Genomic DNA, 21,130 nt, shown 5'->3' with positions numbered 1-21,130 from the left:
GCTGCTTGGCTATCTGAACAGAAGTATATTACTTTGCCCATAATGTGATTCTGTAGTGCGGATTGCGCACCACACATAATGGCAAATATTTTCGCTCGCTTGAAAGACAGTGCAGTGACTACCCGTTGATTATGACTGTTCCAATCTCAGCTCACGAGAATAGACGCCTGCACCTGCTCTACCTTCGGTTGAAGCTTGTGAAGAAATATAAACAATCGGGCACTTCAAAAGAAATGTTCTGAATTATTTATAACTTATAAATGATGCGTTCAATAAATGTACCCAGAAAAGTAGTTTCAATTTTCTAACACATTTTGAAAGTATATCCGCACTTATTGAACATCGTATAATAGTATAACTAATGAGATAAGTGTATTACTTCCGCGTGAAGATGAAAGCTTTTACAATGATATGTAATGTTCATGATTAACGTTGACGAAATTAAAATCATTTTTTTTTCCTTTTCCAGGGTTCTACCATCATGGTCCATCAGCAGCACAATAGTCAGTGGGACCGGTGGCCGATGGGCAGTGGGAACACTCATTCTAACGCATCTGATTGCGTACAACGAGACTGGCGGCCCTGGGATGATGATTGGAACTGCCATCGCCGCAGTATTGGCCATTTTCTCCGGTTTGTTGAACTAATTAGCATTTCTTGTTTGCTTCCATTTAGTTGGTTTCGCTTAATGAATCAAATTACTTCCATGGTATCGTAGGCGTGTGCAAGTCCAGTGTCAAATCGCTGCAGATGTATTACATTCGAACCACCCACCGGGCGGATTATTTCTGCCTGTTCCTGGCCAAGTGGATGGACATCCTGGCACTGTTTTCCGCGTGTGCAATGCTCGTGAGGACTCTGAGCTCGTCGCTCGATGCCATGACCGGAGGTCTAGCGAGGATGTACATTTTGGGTGAGATGAATATGCGAGCGAATTATGATTTTTCCGACCCTTAAGTGCATGAACTCACACAGGTCGCAACTCGCCGGCTAATGAACCGTGGCCCGACGTGATTGGGGTGGTGGTGATTTTTCTCCTCACCGGGATGTTTATGCTGGGACTGGAGAATACGAAAATCTTCAGCTTTCTTATGGTGACCGGAGTGGTGTCATTTGCTTCGGTTATTGGAGTCGTGGCAGGGTGGCGTGGAAATTTCGAGCTTTTCGACAGTGAGGCAATTCTTCCAAAAGGAGTCGTTGGAGTGAGTTCGAGGGAGAGGGTGTGAATCTCAGTGGGTAATATCTGAATTAATTTATTTTATTTTTGGCAGCTTCTTTCCGGTGCGGCGCTATCAAGTTTCAGCTTCTCGAATGACCTCCTTAATGGCAATTACTGCAAACGACTTGTGGGATTAGTCATTATCCTGGCGGTCTTGCTGTCCAACGAATTGATTGGAGCGTGCTTAACTGCTGTAATAAAATTTAGGTACTGGCGTGTGGGATGGATAGATGAGGCACAACTTAATTAACGAATTCTTTGTTCACACGCTTTCAGTACTACACATGAGTATGAAGCGGTGCCAGTGTTGGCGATCTTAGAGAATAAAGACTTCCACAAAGCGATTCCAGCGGTGGCCTGTTTGCTGGTGCTGACCTGTTCCGGTGCGCTTCTGGAACTGTTTCCGGAAATGTTCTACCAGATCGTGCAGCTGACCACGTCCGACTGGAAAATACTTGCCAAGCAGATCGGGTACGAGAACAGAGACAGCGGAAGTCCTATACTGGCGGTGTTCACCGGTGGGAGTTTGTGCGCGATGTTGGCGTTTGCTTGCCCGATGGAGAACTTGACCTATATTCTGGCGGCAAGCCATCTGATGGCCACTATTCTGAGGGCATTCTATCTGCTGTATATTCCATTCCGACCGCAATACATGGAACAACAAAGTAAGTTGAAAAAAATTGGATTGAAAATAGTGCATGGTTGATTATTTTGCTAACTTAAAAATTTTCATAGAGCCGATGTTCTTGTAATTGTAATTGTAATTGTAATTTATCAGCCTTCACCCTGGCCAACAGCGTCCGCCCATCTACACTTAAGTTAGGTGAAGACCTACCAAGCCTTCACCGTTATCATGCGCTAGACCGTATAGTACACCGGCTTCCACCCACAAGCAGGCGCTGGGTTTAACCAGTCCCACAAGTATCGGATACATTAAAAGAAAAGAGAGTTGATAGGAAAGGGAAATGTAGTTGAGAAGATTAACGTTTGCTGAAACGAGACAATGATTTTATGATTAGTATAGTAACTCCACGAAGATGGATAACGATTATCTCTTAGATCCATGTATCCAACTCCATCATGCCTCTCTGTTGTTGGATGTTGGATGTTGCTGTTCTTCAAAGCCGGTCGTCTGAAACAAAAAAATAATGGGGGGGCCTCCATCATTGGCCCCAAAGCATTAGTGATTGTTCTATAGACCTTTTTTACGATATTAATTGGAGAACATATTTTCTACCGAATTTTCCACTACTATTAGAATATTTGATTTTTAAGCCCAGGTCTAGCCGTTTCGAATCTCAAGTGTATTACACCACATTGCTACATTGCTCCTATTAATTTAATGAATAAAACAATGAAGATTTGAATCTTACATCTAGACAACACAATATAATTAAATATTTTAACAAATATTAAAAATCAAAATTAAAACTCTATGTTAAGTTAACTGAACTTAACTGTCCCGAAAATGTCAGCACCACACCGCTGCTCAAAGCACGGCCGCCCCATGCCACCACAGGCGATGTACCTCCCATCGCCCCGACGACATGGGACAACTATGCTTAACATGACAATGCAGCAATGCACCGAATCGAGGACCACCTACACCACACTATACAACGCAGAGTTTACACCCTCTCCTGCGCCGCGCCATGCTGAAAAACAAGCTCCCTATCATTTGCTGCCTAAGAATATAAATAATCAAACTGAATTAGAATAACCGCACCAAGCCTAACACTACTGATCAATCCCGGGTCAGCCGGCTGATACGCGTCGTAAATATGTTCCATGCCCCACACATTAAGTAATATTATGAGTGCTGATCACTTATGATACCGAAAGATCGTGACCAAAATAGAGGGAGATAGACGTTAATAAAGCTTATCAGTTTAGCACCACCAGGAAAAAATAAATCAAATCAACTTTGTTTATCAAAATTATATCCTTACCGCCCCGAAACTGCTATTACTTAGTAAAGTAACACACTGAATCGGGGAATCAATGCAATGTAACGCAGAGTTTAAACCTCTCTTGCGCTAAGTAATACTGAAAATAAACCTTCTAATAATACGATGCGTAGAAACTATCCTAAAATTTTGCATGATAAAATATTATTTGCTAATTTCGTTAAACCCTAACTACCCCACATTACACTGGCCCGCTTGGTGTCAACCGGTGGCACTTGGTCTTAGCATTCGTTTTCTTTTTAAATTCTATAACAATTGATCATGCTTACCCCCCATATTAGTAATATGTAGAACGAATGGTTGACTATTACTATACTAAGTATAGTAAAAGACCGGAAGTAATAATTGGGCCAGCCACCACCAATTTCGTAGACCCGATGTTCTTATGACTTTATTCAAGAACTTCTGATAATCTAAGCTGAACAAATTTCTTTTTTGTACTTCATGAATAATCTTCGTAAAATTGAATTTTGGCTATTAAGTCCGGAAATTTGGAATAAATCCTCTAGCGCAATGTTGACCAATGCTCATGAAAGGGCTTTACAATCGAATGGTTCAATAAGGATCGATTTGATGGGAGCATGATAAACTTATTGTTTACAGATCACAGACATTATCAAAAATATTAAACCAAAGACGTCTAAAAGAAAGCGATTTTTTAAATAATGGTCAATTTTTTATAAACAGATGATTCCTCTCTGGCGTACAGTAGGCTGAACGCTTCGCCAAAACCCGTTCCGTCGCAGTCCGGCTTAATCAAAACGAAAAAAGCCGTCTGGTTTTTACGGAAGCCATCGGCAGCTTCCATCGCCCATCACGTGCTCCAAACCAATCGAGCCAACAAGAATGGTCCCCGCGAGGAGCACGAACGTGAGTGGTTACTACTGGGAGAACCTCCATCTCCAAAAGCTCCGGACAGTCCACCCAACAACGTGGAATCGACCGTTTTGTCGGACCAGGTTTCCGACATTGAGTGTATCGCCCTGGCCAAACCGGAAAACACGGATAGCGACGAGGAGAGCAGCACCGACATTGATGCCATCGTTGATGAGTACCGACAGAAGGTCAAGGTTTCGGCGGCTGGTCCGCTGGACAACAATACGCTGAGGCTTCCTACGGCGAGCAGCTGGAAGTTGACCGTACTGTTTATTGGGTTTATTGTGACGGGGAGTGTGCTGACGTCAACTGGGCTTATGCTGTGGGAGACGAATACAATTATCGTTGGAGTCAATCGTGAGTTCACACTAAAGATCTGTCAATACGGCGGTAATAAAAACTACTTCGCATTTCAGTGGTCTTCATTCCGTCCGCCATTCTGATGCTATTTCCTAAGTATGATCAGACTACTTCAACGACACCAGCGACCCTCATTTGTACGATTACGCTTTTGGGGTCGACCATCTTATATTCAGCATCGTTCCTCCAGTCATGGCCAGCTTTGCTATTGTGGTTTTTAGCAGGTACTTAAAATGCTTTTTATTCAGAATTCTAAAATATGTACAACTAAAATTATTTTACAACCTTTCGACAACAGGTCTCTTCCTATTCATCCGGTGCGATACGTGGTGCTGTCTCTGCCTGGAGCGTCCCCCGTCTACGCAGACTCTGATTGCCAGCGTGTCCGGAACCAGGACTACCATCCGTGTGCCACGGCCCCCAAAAGGATCTATCATTCCTTCGCGCATTGCAGGGCACAGCTGACACCCGTCGGACAGTTCGGAAAGCGAATTGTTCGACGAAGAGGACACGGTTGAGGAGTGGACCGATTGATGGGTCTAAAAGGGGAGACGCTGCCCATCGACGATTTTCGGGATGCGCATCGAAGTAAAATTAAAAAAAAAAAAATCTGATTGTTGAGTGAATATTTTTTGTACTATTGACCCCGATAAACAATCATCGTTGCTCCAAGAACCGAAAAAAACAGATATGTGTGATTTTACAATAGTATATGAGGAGGAATCAAAAATGTTATATGTAAATCTTTCAATGTGATAATGAATGTGGATTTAGGAAACACATGAGACCGATTGAATTCAATTAGAAACTTAGATATAACTCTGTCTTTAATGTCAATTTGAACGAAAAATGTGTAAACTAAAAACTGTTGGAACACATCTACTATATAAAAGGTATAATTTGTGAGTAATCGAAACAAGCAATCACTGTACCGGAAAGTATTAAAAAGGTCAACGATTGTGGTTTGACCTAAGAGTGTTGTTTAATTCTAAAGTGCAATAATAACAAAACAGACGATACCAAAGCATAATCCAAGACAAATTAGTCATCAGTAGCATTTTCACAAAGCATTCTACATTTGGTTTTCGAAAAACAACAAAACATAAAGTCTTTCTTTGACATCTCAGAACTTCTATGGTGGGAGAAAAAGAGAATTTGACGAACTCAGAAACAAAACAAAATCTAATCGTGTTTTCACACGCTTTTATGAAATTCTGATGATAGTCTAAAAAACAAAACTAATACCACTTAAATGAATGAATAATTATTATTTTTGAGGCGTTTTTGCAAAAAATAGATTCAATAAATAAAATAGATTCACATAAGCTTACTTCTGATAGAAAAAGTAAAAGCTTCTCTTTGCAGATCTTATTATTTTGACTAGGGTCAAAAACATTAATTAAATAATTTAATAACTTTAGCAAGCATCCAGGTCTCTAGCATCGTCCAGGTCTCGTGTCCGTAGAGAACTACCGGTCCTATAAGCGTTTTGTAGATAGTTAGTTTGGTACGGCGGCGAACTCTATTCGATCGGAGCGTCTTGCCAAATATATTATATTAACAATATGGTTCACTTCGAGTTTTTCCATACAACGAAATGGCGAACAATTTGCCGGTGATAACAACATCATCTAGCGAGCAAAGAGGAATCTAAACATGTTTTTTTTCTAGCTTGTGCTGGAAAACCCTCCTGCCATCTTCCGGTGAGTAGTCATACAGTTGTTCGATGCCATTTTACAGTGTGGGGATGTCCATACATTTTTCAATAAATCGATTACCGGAATATCGACTTTGTTAAATGCAAACACTACTGTAAATATTTCGATGAAGCAGTGCAAAGCAGACAAACTACACCTTTGCTTCAATCGTTCAAACTGTGAAAGCCGTTCCGCAAACATTAAAATGATTGTTCCACTGTAAACATTTCTATCATTTTCTTCAGCAAGAAATTTGATTAATTCTTTCTGAATATTATCGATATTATTCCAATGCATCATTCTTCTTCCTCTTCGGTGTTCTAAATTCCTACTGGAACTTAACACCTGCGTTTCAACTTATTATGAATTGAAAACTTTTTGCTGCCCACCATTGATTGAATGAATATGTATCTTGAGTGGAAAGCCATGAAGATGACACTCATCCGATTGCGTTTTGTTATGTTGCGCTTATCATAATGGGACCCATTATATGGGTATGATTATATGGTTACATTTAGACATGGAAAGTGAATTGAGCAAGTCGCTTGGATTAAACGCGTCCAAACACCTTTGCTCAACTCACTTGAACGGACAGTAAGTTGAACATGTTCAACTCTTGGCAAGTAAATTGCATTAAACTAAGCTGTTCAATTCACTTGCCCTTTCAAAACGTAGCATTACGGTGAGATATTTCGGCTAAACTTAATTACGCCTATTTTATTGTGCTTTCTCGATTCCGTATCCAATATCAGATATTTTTTGGGATTTAATAGATTATTTTTCGATACTTTCGCAAGAAAAACTAGTTGAACGTACCCGACCTTGCTCGGGATTATACTACAGTCGCTCTCCACATCTCGATATTGAAGGGACCATCGAGATAGGGAGAGATCGAAGAATGGAAGGAAAGTTTAAATGGGTACTAGATCCAAAACAGCTTGTTGCTATGAAAAACGACAACAAAACAAATATCATTGCTTATTGTTGATCTGTATTGTTATCGTCCAAATATGGTCTAGTAGTCTAAAAATTTGAACATATCGACATAAGGAGAGTGAATCCAGAACAAAATACGATTACCGTGGGGCATCGAAATCCGTACACTTAAGCACCTTCGTATATGAAAAAGTCATTAGAAAATAGGAATCGAATGTAAATAAAACGTTTGTCATTGACACAGGCGCATGAAGGCTTTTACTTTTGAAGTGTTTCACATTTACTCATTAAAAACTACGAAAAACATGATAAAATAATGAATTAAATCAACTACTCCTGACTCGAAATCCGTCCACCGTGGACGGATTTCGAATCAAAGGATCAAAATCCGTACAGCTATTTCTTAACTAAATATTTAAATTGAAACAACCTGATTGACTAAACTACCACTGTAAATAGTTCGATATGCACCTTGAGAAGCGATCCTGTCGATTTGTATTCCGCTTATCTTATGTAATTATTTGCAATTAGCAATAGAACACAGTTACTTTTGGTGCAATTATGCTGTACCCGAAAACAAGATGGCGGCACAAACTCCGCGTTTGGTGGGTGTAGATTAGTTTTTGATTTTTGTGGTTTTAATTTCAAAGCCTTCTTTCCAATTCTATGCCCTAAAAGCTTACTGTCAAGTATCTGAACAGAATAAGATTAATTATTCCTACATTAATTACCTTTAACCTCTCTTAATTTATTGATATCTCATGAGGTGGACGGATTTCGGTCCCGCACGGTACAACACATCGGGATAGAAAGATTTCAAGATAGGGAAGCTATCGAGATGTAGAAAGCCAAAATGTATGTAGATTGAAGAGACCGAGGAAACCATCAACATAGGGAGAGATATCGAGATATAGAGCATCGAGATTTACAGAGTCAACTATATTTTGCATTCTTACTGTCAATTGTTGAGTTCATTCAGCGCCGCACTCTAGATCATTTTTAGCGCGATCGTATTGGGTTTCCTTACAACTCGCATCAAAATTGTATTTTCACAATTTCTCAACTTTCACCTCAAAATTTAGTGATATTTTATAACACAGCAGTCCTCAAGATGAATCGATTAATGAGAAACCCGTACAGATCGGTCAACCCGTTCGTGAGTTATATTGCCTCAAAGGAAATGCAAACTCATTTTTATATAGAGAGATTGTACCACAAACGTAATTATGTTTGAATTGTATTTATATCAGACTCTCATATCGGGCAGTTTGTTCACAAAAGTACGTTTCTCTCTGTCAAATCATATTCACAAATTGATAACAATTTGCATTTGCAATTATGCATGCGAGTTAATTTGAAAAGAAATCATCATTAATTTTATAAAATCAAGATAATTCAACGCGGTGTGTGACAAAAAAAAATGAGCATCGCTAATACTTTCACTACGTGAAAATATAGCTCTTATGGGCCAAACACATGGGAAAACTGTCAAAACGCACGCAAACGTGTCCATTGTGTTTGACCCTTTAAGCTTTCATTTCGTGACTATTTAAAAAAAATCTACCGAGGGGTCCCAACCACCTTTTTTTCCCTTAAACGGAACCTTTTAGTTGTAAAACAGTCTATTATTTACCACGTCACTACTAAATGAGTTTCCTCGATTTTTTTCTTCCAATCGTCATATAAAAAATTAAGGAGGAATCGATTATTACCAAGTTATAGTCTAAATAACTTGTTTATTGAAGCTCAAGCGTCAAAGAGCATAACGAAGCCAAACTCGATAAATGTATGAAATCCTCTGAAAATAGCTGAGAAACGCTTGGATGGAGATTATGCACTGGTTCGATATCTTTTTTACATATATACCCAATTCTTTCTCAACACCTGCCAAAATTGAAACTTGTTATGCGAATGAATAAGTTTAACTGGTGTCATAAAATTATTCAAAACGATTGATCATGCTAAACAATAATCTACCATAGTAATATAAAAGCCTTCCTTAGCCATGCGGTGATATCCCAAGCAACATTACAAGTTTTATTCCGTTCTAGGGATGGTTTTCAAATATCAATTTAAAATAATTGTAACAGCAATATCCCTTTCCCCCCTAAATATATTGATATTTCTCCCTAATATATTTATAATGCAAATCAACTACCAAAAAAGTGTTTTACGTGGTGAAAATATTGTCTAATCATGAATTATTGGAACGATTAATTGAGATGCGGTTTACACTGAGTGAAAGCTGTTAGTATTCCATTTAGCTATGTAGGTTTTCTTTTAACCTGCGCTTGATGGGGAAACGTCATTAACAGTACAACGAAAAAATAATTTTCTCCATACTAATTTGCATGCAAACTTGAAACGGCTTGTGCTAAATCAGTTTTAATCCAAATGAGCTCAAATTTTCAGGGGAAACTCAGAACATGGTAAAGAATCAGATGAGCATTGTTGATCAAAATCAATGTTTTGAACCACCCTAATGCTCATCTCACAAGTAGGTAAAATATTTTGTTACGTTACATTTTCAAAAATCCTTAAGTCTTGAATGTCGAAATTCCATCGTTTTCCGAGCTCAAACAATCATTTTGTAAACTCTTATGCATCTATATATCTATAAATCATAAATCTATAAATCTCTACGAATTTTGCTAATTTACATTTAAATTCAAAAAGTGTAACAAAACATAAGTAAATTGATCAGGGTCACTTCCTTGCTGTTAAAAAATACCAGTGAGTTTAACCATTGCCTAGCGGTAATGTTTGCTAGCCAAATGTTGAATTCAATAAATTCGGCTCCGTAAGTGTGTGTGTATAACGATCGTCATATGTTGGGTAGTTTAATTATAATGTGTATCGTGTATCGTGGCGCCACATGTGGGGTCGCCAGAATTTCGTGAGAGTGAATCATATTGTTAATATATTATGCATCTCGAGATAAAATAGAATACTGCGGCTTCCTGCTGGTTGCTTCTCAGGTAATCGCAACGGTCACTAAACACAACAGTGTCAATGAAAATCTCACCCACTGTATGCACTTGCCATGATAGACACTCTCCATGTACTCAGTGACTCCGGTTGCCTCTCACTAATACAATCGAAAACTGTTGTCATTTCGCGAAAAGCACGTGGTTTTGTTTTGAGCGGGAAAATTTTGCCTATCTTTTAACACGGCGGCTATCTTGACGTTTACCTTCACAGTCGAGCCTGCGAGTGTAAGACCGCCGCAGCATTCTAGAAAAAGATTAGCACGACAATAGTACATTTGATAAAAGTGTTGCAGTCAAATGAGCAAACAGCAACATGGTGTGCGAAACAGAGAGCGAGTAGGTGCACCGGTATGGTCCCGCCGGATACAGTTCAACGAGCTATACTGCCGCTAACCGCAAGTCGAGCACATCTGTATATGGAGCCCCATATACAGATGTGCTCGACTTGCGGTTAGCGGCAGTATATCAAATTTATTATACATTTCCGCAAAAATATGCCTACTACACTTCTGCTACAACATTTGATTTTCCATTTGCATTCGATTAAACATAATCGATTAAGTTTGCAAAAAAAACATCAAGCATCCCTATTTTTTTTCATGATGACATTTGTTGTTTGTTGGCTTTGTTGTTTTTCAGCCGGCCGATCTCCTCCTGGATTTCCTGGAGATTCGGAGCCGGAAGTCGCATGTCCTGCGCGCGTGCTCCTAGATTCATTACCATACCGCCACCGTTGTCTGCCATATCGCCATTCAGGTAGTTATACTTTGTAGTGTTGCCACCACCTTTGGATCACCTCACGCTCGTTTGTAAGAAGGTTCCCGTTGATGTCCCTACACATATCGGGCTGTGGCACGTGGCCCTTACGTGAACGGTTCAACGTCTCATAGAACTTTCGTGCGTTATTAGCGCGGTACAGTTCCTCCGTCTCTTCACGGTCTCGATCTTCCTGCTGGCGCTTTTTCCTCCGGAAAATCGAGTTTTGTCTGTTCCGCGCCCGTTTGTATCGTGCCTCGTTCGCCCTCGTGCGGTGTTGCAGAAATCTCGCCCATGCTGCATTCTTCTCCTCAACTAACTGCTCACATTCGCCGTCATACCAGTCGTTTCTCTGATCCGGAGCCACCGTGCCTAGTGCAACGGTTGCGGTGCTTCCAATGGCGGATCGAATATCTCTCCAGCCATCTTCAAGAGATGCTGTGCCTAGCTGCTCTTCCGTTGGGAGTGCCACTTCCAACTGCTGCGCGTAGTCTTGGGCTAGTCTATCGTCTTGTAGCCGCCCAATGTTTAGCCGTGGCGGACGACTCCGACGCGTGTTGATCACCGTCGAGAGTTTTGAGCGCAGACATACTGCAACGAGGTAGTGGTCGGATTCAATATTCGCACTGCGGCAAGTGCGTACGTTCGTGATGTCGGAGAAGAATTTACCGTCGATTAGAACGTGGTCGATTTGGTTTTCCGTTACTTGATTAGGTGATTTCCATGTGGCCTTGTGGATATTCTTACGGGGGAAGAAAGTGCTTCGGACTACCATTCCGCGGGAGGCTGCAAAGTTTATGCATCGTTGGCCGTTGTCGTTCGATACGGTATGCAGACTATCCGGCCCGATTACCGGTCTATACATTTCCTCCCTTCCTACCTGAGCGTTCATGTCACCGATGACGATTTTGACGTCCCGCAGTGGGCATCCATCGTATGTCTGCTCCAGCTGCGCATAGAACGCTTCTTTCTCGTCGTCGGATCTCCCTTCGTGTGGGCAGTGCACGTTGATGATGCTATAATTGAAGAAACGGCCTTTTATCCTCAGCTTGCACATCCTTGCGTTGATTGGCTGCCACCCAATCACGCGTTGGCGCATCTTTCCCAGCACTATGAAGCCGGTTCCCAGCTCGTTGGTGGTGCCACAGCTTTGGTAGAAGGTAGCCGCTCGATGCCCGCTTTTCCACACTTTCTGTCCTGTCCAGCAGATTTCCTGCAGCGCTACGACATCGAAGTTGCGGGGATGTAATTCATCGTAGATTATCCTGTCGCAACCTGCGAAGCCTAGCGACTTGCAGTTCCATGTTCCAAGCTTCCAATCGTGATCCTTTATTCGTCGCCTAGGTCTTTGCCGATTATATCGAGTTGCATTATCTCTTATATTGTTCGTAATTATTGGTTTTCCAGGCGGCTTATTGGGCCTGCGCAAACCTCCTGTCTCGTCGGAGGGCCGTCGTGTCAGGACTGTTTAGCGTCCCACCTAACACCAGGACTTGGGCTTGTGCGCTTTGAGCGGCACACGGTCGCTTTGGCGGAGCCTACTTGCGGATTCATGCAGCTTTTTATAGAGGTTTAACAGGGCCCACTGTCAAACCCCACCACATCCTAGGCAGACGCCACAACTCACAGATGGCCTGGGGAGGGATCGTCAAGCCCTTTGACATAGTCCCTGCTGCTGTAGCTCATTTTATGACAAGTCCATCGCTAATTTAATAAAAGTTATCATCATGCTCCGGAGTCCGGTAAAAACATCGCAAGTTTAATACCATGTTTATTTATTGCAAAAAAAAATCACGCCGACTTGGTAAGCTGGTCCATTTTCAATCTGAAACTTAAACAAATTCATCTCATATCAAGTGAAAAAAAATAGTGAAGTACCAAATTCGTCCGGTAGTTTATTTTTGCTAAAATCCATAGTTACTGCTAAAAAGTCATAAAAATAATAAACTTGCACATTCCCTTCTTATACTTTGATTTTAATAGGATGACTATGCGAGGAAAACCACGGAAATGTAATCCCACTTAGTTCAAAGATTAAAGATTCGAGGGAAAAACTCTCACAAAAAAGCGGCCTTTCCGTAGCGCAGAGTATTTAAAATCTTATTGACAGAGAACATTATTTTTAAAGAGTTGTAGCTAGAACCGCAATTTGCAGTGCAACAGCAGATTTTAGTATATATTCGCAAAATGCTTGCAGTTTTAACCATAGATAGCGTAAAGCAGATGAAGGCGTTCGAAATGCGATTGAGGGAATTAAAAAAAAATTGTTTGGATTCAAAATCATAAATTGTTACATGTGTACCTACTTGGAAGTTTCAACCTATTTAGCAACTCTTATGTAATCACTTAAGTGAACGTTTACTGAGTGTATTTCTTATTCTTCTTCTTGCTGTATAATTGCTGTTGGAACAGAAACGTATTTCAATATGTATAATTTGTTCTTTTCTGATCATACACTGGTAAGTGTAGTTATTTAAAATATTTACTGTTATTGCTGAGAATTGTATAAGCTCTGAAATAAAAGAAATGGTGAAAAAAAATAATTTGTGTTTGTGTTTCTCTTGGGCCAAATATGGACTGAATGTATCATGTTTAATTCAGAGACGTTGTTAATAGATAGAGACCCGCAAACAGTGAAGCCGAAAGTACCAAACGAACCGACAAGCGCGGTACCAAACGAGCAAAGTAAACAAACATTACCAATCGGTACTAAATGCAAGATAGGTATTGTAATCATCATTATAGAAATTATAAAAAAGTTTGAAAAGTTCAGTTAATGAAGATGTTTTCAGAGTACTCATAGCAAATTTATATATGTATTTAATCATATTTATTGTTGAATATAAGGAAATGATGCTAAAGAAGAGAAAATATGTAGTTGGAGCAAACGAAATAACTGCTCACACTGAGAGTCACTTCAAGTTCTCACAAATTTTTATGTTGCCGATCGCACAGATTTTTTTTTTGTCTGCTGGCCGTGAAGCCAGAATTGCTTTTATTCTCTCCGCGTGTCTCTATATAATACCATCGTCTCTGGTTTAATTAAGTTGATCAACTACGTCAACAAAAATGAAAAGTTGGTTTATGCAACGTACACACCAGTCAAGCAGTTGGACGAACATTGACTCCGCCCCCAAGAAAACGCTTCGGTTGCTGCTTTGTTTGAACGTGTGTGAAGTTGTTCGAACAACCATTTGACAGTTGGCGGCTCGGTTGGAAAAAAAATAAAACGGTTTGATTTTGGTTTGAGCTGCCGGGGGTGGAGTCAAGGTTAGCCGAACATGTTTGAGCATTTGTAGTGAAGTTGCACAAACCATCATATATTTTTTGATGGTTGGTGCTCCAGTCGGCGCTTCGGTCGTTCGTGTGTGATATTGTTGGTCGAATAAATTGATTGTTCGTGCCGCTGTTGGTAAAACTTGGTGGATGTTTGAATAAACGAGAGGTGGAATCAATGTTGGTCAAACTGCTTGACCGTGTGTACGTTCCACAAGGGCCGTACCTTTTCTGGATTCCCTCGCACTGGAACAATGTCCCCCTATCGAGTATGGGAAACGCGTCGAGTACGAATTTAGTCATGTTTTATTTCGCCTCCTATAACTCTATTCCACACTTTTAGCTTTATATCGATGTCATTCAAAAAATCTCACTTCTATTTAGATTGAAATCTTATTTATTCCTTATTTAACTACAAATACGATATTTATACAACATTCACTGGATGACTAAAAATATGCAGGTAAATTGATTTAAAATATTGCCGTTTTGTATAATTATATATCAATCTTATCATAAAACAAATTTATTTGCTAATTTTAACTCAACTATTATTGCAAATGCGATCTTTATGTACAAATATTATCCATAACGAAAGATCAATCAATTTCCACCGATTGTTGCTACGGACGTTTCCCAGTATCGCTCGCACGGGTATGGCATTCTGCCAAATTCTTCAGCGTCTGAAGCTATGCAATCTCCGTGGAATGAACCCGGCGTGGGTCAGCACGTTGTAGATCTCGAGTCGGGAAATTTTCTCGGCATGCCGCTCCCGCACCAGTTCCTCTCCGGGGCCGATCCAGCTGAAACGGGCCAATGCGTTGGCAACCCGTGGCGTCCTATAGAAGGGATGGCGCAGATAGTCCGGCAGGAGCGCTTCCTGGGCTTCGTTCTCCAACACGGCGGGATGGGCATAGTGGGAGATGCCCAGCGCCAGCAGGACGGACTGCAGCAGGCAGAACAGTTTCAGCCACCTGGTGAAAAGATAGGCAGGAAAATATTGTATCAGTGATGTTATTGATGACAGAGTAACACGGCTGGTGTGCCCCAGGAGCAACAGCCTGAATACTTAGGACACACCGCTTGAGGCAACACGAATTCGGAAGCCCTCAACTCACTTCTTCAAGAGTAGTGGATGATAAACGTAAATAATGTATAATTACTTTGTAAACAACCTATAATTGATTAGGAAAAATATAATCGATAAAAGGTATTATTCATGTAACACTTGAGATCGTGTGCGCAATTTTCTTCAATTAATCAAACCAATCTGCAAGGCTGATGTGTTTTGGCTTCGTTCGGTTGCCGGCCTATTCAAGAGAACCACGAGAGTTGCGAGTCTTGCACCCCTTCTCACGCGTCAATGGATTCATAAAGCTTCCTCGTCCAACGTTACCCGCAATATTGTGTGTCTTTTCGAGCAAACAAGCTTCGAGTAGAATAGACTTCTGCACCGGCATAAAAGCAGCCTATAAATGTTCAACCGTTTTATTTAGCATCATGCAGTGGCTAAACAAATCCGGATTATGAACAAGTTTGTGGTTTGTGAAAAATTCGATCCGGATTGGCCTGAACCGCTGACTAACGCACAACTAAACAGGTTTATTAACATCTAAAAGATTTTTGTGAGGGACATTTGGTTTTATTGAAGTTTTAATGGGATTTCTTTGAGATTTATGACTAATCGTGGTATTTCTGGGATTTTTTGGAGAAATCTGGAGAATATTAGAAATCCAGGAGTATAACGGCGACGGGCCCAAAAGCAATCAAATGCTTTACGCTGGGGCCTCTTCCCCTACAAGCAAATTCACTTCAAAACGAACGTCCAAGCAGTAGCAGTCCAGTTACATACACCAGCAACCAGGGTTTGCAGAAATCGCTATCAATAGATAACGAACAACGATAAAAGAGAGGCCAAAACTGTTCCGAATCACATAGGCGTAAGTCTCTAGTTACGCCTATGTGATCTAGGGGGGCAAGACTCCAGCTGGCAAGGTATTTTTTTTCTAGTTAATATAGAGGTCACTGCACGCATGGATTGCAATGGAATTGTTTTTAAATTTTTGTCGCTCGATGGTCTTGATATTTTCATTAAAAAAAATGAACATGAATAAATATTTTACTTATAATGACGTGACTACATCAACATCAGTGTGTCATTGGCAGTGGTTTAGTTTATTTAGAAACCAAAAATCGGATGCTAGGGTTGTTATCCTAGGCCCCTAGGGGCTTAATAAATTTAGGTTTTTCCCTTGGTTTGCTCCAGCGTAATTTCCAAGCGGGCTTGGTAGTCATATGGCTACTGCTTCTGCCTCATACTCAGGAGGTCGTGGGTTCAATCCCAGGTCCGTTCCATTCTCCTACTTTGTATCTTTCTCTATATTTCTCGTGTTCTAGCAATCGCTAGAACTGGAAATGGACTTCCATACCGTTTCCATTACTATTCCTATACCTTCAACTTGAGTATTCTAACAGCAATCTGCTAGAATTGGAATAGTTCATTAGCTCGTTTCCTACATCCAATTAGAAATTCCATCAGTTGGCTTCTCCCATCTAACACATTGGCAGCTCGTTAACCAAGACGGACCTCTGCCTCTTGAACTTAACCCAAAAAATTCCAACAAATTCCGCATGAACTCGTGGCAAGTGCAGAGGTATATTCGGCTTACAGTGGGCGAGTGATTGCATTATCATTTAATCCCCTTTCCCTACATTGACTTGCATTCTGACGTGGCAGGCGCCAGTATGACCTAACAAATGAGATCACCAGTACTTGTACATTGAAGATGTGTGCAAGTCCCAAGCAAACATCTGTTGGTTCCCTGTGCAAGTACAGCTGATCTGGTCATAAAGGAGTAGCAACTACGAGCAGTCAATCAAGCTCAAGCTCAAGTTCAAGCTGGTTTGCTCCAGCGTAATTTACATATATAACATAAATTGCGTTGAAGCCACACCTAAATGGCCACCAAATTGTGTGAAATTCTGTCGGGACTGCTGATTTATCAAAAAGACTCATGGAAGTTGGAATTTTCAAAATTTAAACTGCCATACTGAGCATTCTTAACATTTCAGCACGCTCGAGACATTTCCGCCTCTCGGTTTAGTGTCATTTGCACAATTTTACAGTTATTAACTGAGAGACTATTTAGATATACGGGAAGGTGGTCGGTTGTCGGCACCCCGTCGTAACTTTTGACAGAAAACAGATGTGGTCATTTTGACATTTGTCATTCGTGTGCTATGTAAGCACCTGGGAACTGCGGATAGAGTCGAAACGAGTGTCAAAGAATCTCCAAAGTAAGCTGTCAAAAAGTATCCATCGCATCGAGAGAGGTTTTGTGCATTTTGAGCGTAGACGAGAGAGTACACGTATAAATCGAATCTATGACAAAAGGTCGAAAGACAAAAGGTCGAAAGGACAAAAAGCCGAAAGACAAAAGGTCGAAAGGACAAAACGTCAAAAGGGACAGAAGGTCGAAAAGACAAAAGGTCGAAAGCCACAAAAGGTCGAATGGGACAAAAAGTCGAAAAGGACAAAAGGTCGAAAGGGACAGAAGGTTGAAAGGGACAGAAGGTTGAAAGGGACAAAAGGTTTATCAAGAACAAGTTGATAACAAGTTGGGTGTATTCCAAAGGAATTTGTGAAATGCATTTAACTTCAAGCAAAACTAACACGCTAATCTCATTAATCAAAGTTGAAGAATGAGCAATTTTCAAAGAAGGAGTAATTACTATGAAACAATTTTATAAATATCTAGATAGTTCTGACACAGATAAAAAAGATTGTTGATTTTGAAAATGAATAAAACTTGTATTGTGCGAGACAGAGTGGCCTACACAGTTGGTGACAAAAATTGCTCTTTTATTTTTCCCTATGTTTAACACGCAGGCGCGCGCATTGAAAATATACCAACGTGTAATACACGCCGGTATATTTGATGTGCTCGTGCTCCATCTATTAGTTGTACTCACTGATTGAATTTTATTTAATTATTTAAAATTGTGAAAAATAAAAGAGCAGAGTTTTTGCCAACTGTGTAGGACAACTCTGGTGCGAGATTGATTCTCTTCGTTTCAGTTTCTTGTCTATTTCGACCGTTTGTCCCTTTCGACATGTTGTTCTTCACTCAGCGAACTGGACTATCGAAATTCATAACTGGCGCCTTATGAATTACGACTGATTATTCCACCAACAGTGCTTCTTATACGCAGTTACATTCCCGAGTATTCAAGCGTCGATGGGCGTGTGGTCTACATACCGGCCTCCCGACCCCGACATCCATGGTTCGAACCCAGTCTGCCGCACTTACCTTTTTTTCAAATGAAAATCATCATTCATAAGGCAACATATTGAAATTCATACCGATTCCTTGTGGCAAATTTTCATAAGGCGTTTGATTGAAAATCATACGTACATTTTTTTCAGTGTTTTTGATGTTTTGTTTTGTTTTTACCCGTCCCGTTCGACGTTTTGTCCTTTCGACCTTTTGTCCTTTTCGACCTTTTGTCCTTTTCGACCATTCGTCCCTTCGACCTTTTGTCTTTCGACGTTTTGTCTTTCGACCTTTTGTCCTCTCGACCTTTTGTCTTTCGACCTTTTGTCCCTAACCCGTATAAATCAACTCATACTAAATATAGCTCATTTTCAACAAATTTCAATTTACTGGCGTCATCGACGGATTCAACATATCTGGAGGGTATGAATTAATTTAACATTCGACACGTTAATATATACGATGCGGTAAATTGACGAAATCTTTGTAATTAATTTTAAAAGATTAACATAATGATAAATCAATGTGAGAAAATCGTAACGTGTACAGTGAACACTGGGAAAATCTGCGAGTTTCAAGCAAAATATCTTGAAAATTTGATTCGATCGAGTCCGCAGCTCCCAGGTAAGCACGATCTTGTTGTGCCAATTTCCGAAGCATATAGAAGCCTTTGTTTCGTTTTACAGAGAAAACATTTTTTCGTCAAAGTTCTTTTTTTGGTCATTTGCTAAATGTTATAAACAAAAAATAAAAACGATCGAAATGGTGAGCGCATTACGTATTTACAAAGCAAATTTACTCTATTTTGTGATTCAATATTGAATGCCACCGTAGCGCTCGCACTTTATTTATTATTTTCACAAAGTCTACTTATTTCGGTTGTCGGCACCCAGGTGATTATCAAGGGAAATCATTAGTTTATAATTTCAGGCTATAAGTCACTATAAATAACTATAAATATTTAAAATCTTGATAAAATGTGTATAATGTACTTAAATATAATAAATTTCATTGCTATTGACACAATAAATCTTGGTCTTTCCAGCCATAACGCCCCCACTTCATAGTTTTTCATTTTGAGTGTTTTTTAAGGGTGCCGACAACCAACAACCTTTTTCAAAATGGCATAAAATCAACGCTTAACAAAATTGTTAATATTTTTTTTAATAAATGAAATAAAAAAATCTCTCCACAAGTTATTAGCTCATGCCCATTTGCTTCCATTGGTACGCAAATATCACCACTAAAAACAAAAGGGAGCCAACAACCGACCACCTTCCCCTACAATAGAAATTAATTTTGATGTTTCCCGAAAAAAAAATGAGATTTCGAATAAGTTCCTTTTCTAAGAGCTTTAAATTTTTGTGATTACACGTGATTAGGGGAGAACGGTCCAAAATGCACCCCTGGGGCAAAATGGCCTCACTCATAAAATCACTCATATAATCTGTTGTACTACATTTATGAACGAATATTATTATTACAATTCATAATTAGTTATCCATCATTGAGCTCCATTGAAAAATTTTAGCAAAATCCCTTCATATTCACTCAAATTGAACGATTTGCTATGCCTCCACCACATCCGTAAGATTGTAGTTCAATCCATTAAGAAAAAACAAACAACCATGCGTTCACCATCATTTTGCATGCAATTGAGTCATTTTAGACCACCATTCGGGCGTTTTGCCCCAGGCCTATTTTTAAAACATTTTTTATAGCGTTAGAAAGTCATGAAAACCTTATTGTTTTGAATAGGAGATCTTTGTGAAATGTAGCTGGGTTTGTAAATTTTGTACCTATACGTTGAAATGGTTGGGTATTTTTGTTTATAGGGGCGAAAACATCAAAAAAGCTTAAGGGGTGCATTTTGGACCGTTCTCCCCTACCACCTGTCGGTAGCCGGAATCGGAGGCTCGGTCGTCAAGTCCACAAAAAAGGTGGAGGTTATGATAGCTCCACGGTCGTTCCGTATTTCCTCTTATACGGAAAACATTCAGTTTCACGTGCTACCTAAGCTCACCTCCGAGTTGCCGATCCATCCAGTTAACGTCCAGAATCTTGCCATTCCTCATTCGATCAATTTGGCGGATCCGGATTACCATGAGGCAGGTCCGATTGACATTATCATTGGCGCGGAGTATTATTATGACCTGCTATTGAAGGACAAAATGAAGATTACCGAAGACGGCCCAATGCTACAGCGGACGGTGTTTGGGTGGGTCGTATTAGGTCGCATTCCTGGAAATATCATCGAGGTATCCAACACAGTTACCTATTCCTGCTCCACTATTGAACTGCGAGAGCTCATCACTAAGTTTTGAGAGTTGGAGTCCATTATTGCATGATAGTTCCAGTACGTTATCTGTTGAAGAGACGATATGCGAAGAGCACTTCGAGAAGACGACGGTATGAGACACTGAGGGACGGTTCGTCGTTACGCTACCCAAAAAAGAACACGTCCTTAGTCGGTTGGGAGACTCCAAGGCCACAGCACTGAAACGACTTCACGGGATGGAGAAACGGTTCGCGGTGAACGGCCAGCTGAAGGCACTCTACGTAGAATTGTTTCTCGCGATAAACCATATGCGTCTGGTCGACGACGAAGATGCCGAAAAACTATCGTATTATTTACCACATCATGCTGTGCTTAAACCGGACAGCACGACAACCAAGTTGCGAGTTGTGTTCGACGCGTCTTGCCGCTCTACGACGGGAGTATCCTTAAACGATGGACTAATGGTTGGACCGGTAGTACAGGATGACTTGCTTTCCATCA

At 40.4% G+C, this 21,130-nt stretch overlaps 2 protein-coding genes across 8 annotated transcripts in view; one reads left to right on the top strand and one right to left on the bottom strand.

The window, feature by feature from the left end:
• Positions 1 to 13,020, top strand: part of LOC134213646 (solute carrier family 7 member 14) — a 55,474-nt gene extending 42,454 nt beyond the window's left edge. For all 7 annotated transcript variants that reach the window (XM_062692893.1, XM_062692894.1, XM_062692897.1 and 4 more), the window contains 8 exons: positions 470 to 633; positions 719 to 913; positions 976 to 1,202; positions 1,272 to 1,426; positions 1,496 to 1,884; positions 3,874 to 4,419; positions 4,479 to 4,646; positions 4,721 to 13,020. In XM_062692893.1, the coding sequence (XP_062548877.1) occupies positions 470 to 633; positions 719 to 913; positions 976 to 1,202; positions 1,272 to 1,426; positions 1,496 to 1,884; positions 3,874 to 4,419; positions 4,479 to 4,646; positions 4,721 to 4,887 (2,011 nt within the window). In that variant the 3' untranslated portion in view covers positions 4,888 to 13,020. The remainder of the gene's footprint in view (positions 1 to 469; positions 634 to 718; positions 914 to 975; positions 1,203 to 1,271; positions 1,427 to 1,495; positions 1,885 to 3,873; positions 4,420 to 4,478; positions 4,647 to 4,720) is intronic.
• Positions 13,021 to 14,451: 1,431 nt separating this feature from the next.
• The window catches only part of LOC134213655 (uncharacterized), a 78,687-nt gene continuing 72,008 nt past the window's right edge, over positions 14,452 to 21,130 (bottom strand). The window contains exon 2 of the mRNA XM_062692906.1: positions 14,452 to 15,051. Within this exon, the coding sequence (XP_062548890.1) occupies positions 14,754 to 15,051 (298 nt within the window). The 3' untranslated portion in view covers positions 14,452 to 14,753. The remainder of the gene's footprint in view (positions 15,052 to 21,130) is intronic.

This window comes from Armigeres subalbatus, chromosome 2 (genome assembly GCF_024139115.2).
Source record: "Armigeres subalbatus isolate Guangzhou_Male chromosome 2, GZ_Asu_2, whole genome shotgun sequence".
NCBI lineage: Eukaryota > Metazoa > Arthropoda > Insecta > Diptera > Culicidae > Armigeres > Armigeres subalbatus.
Note: the sequence above shows the minus strand (reverse complement) of the source record. Positions and strands in the feature narration are given on the sequence as shown.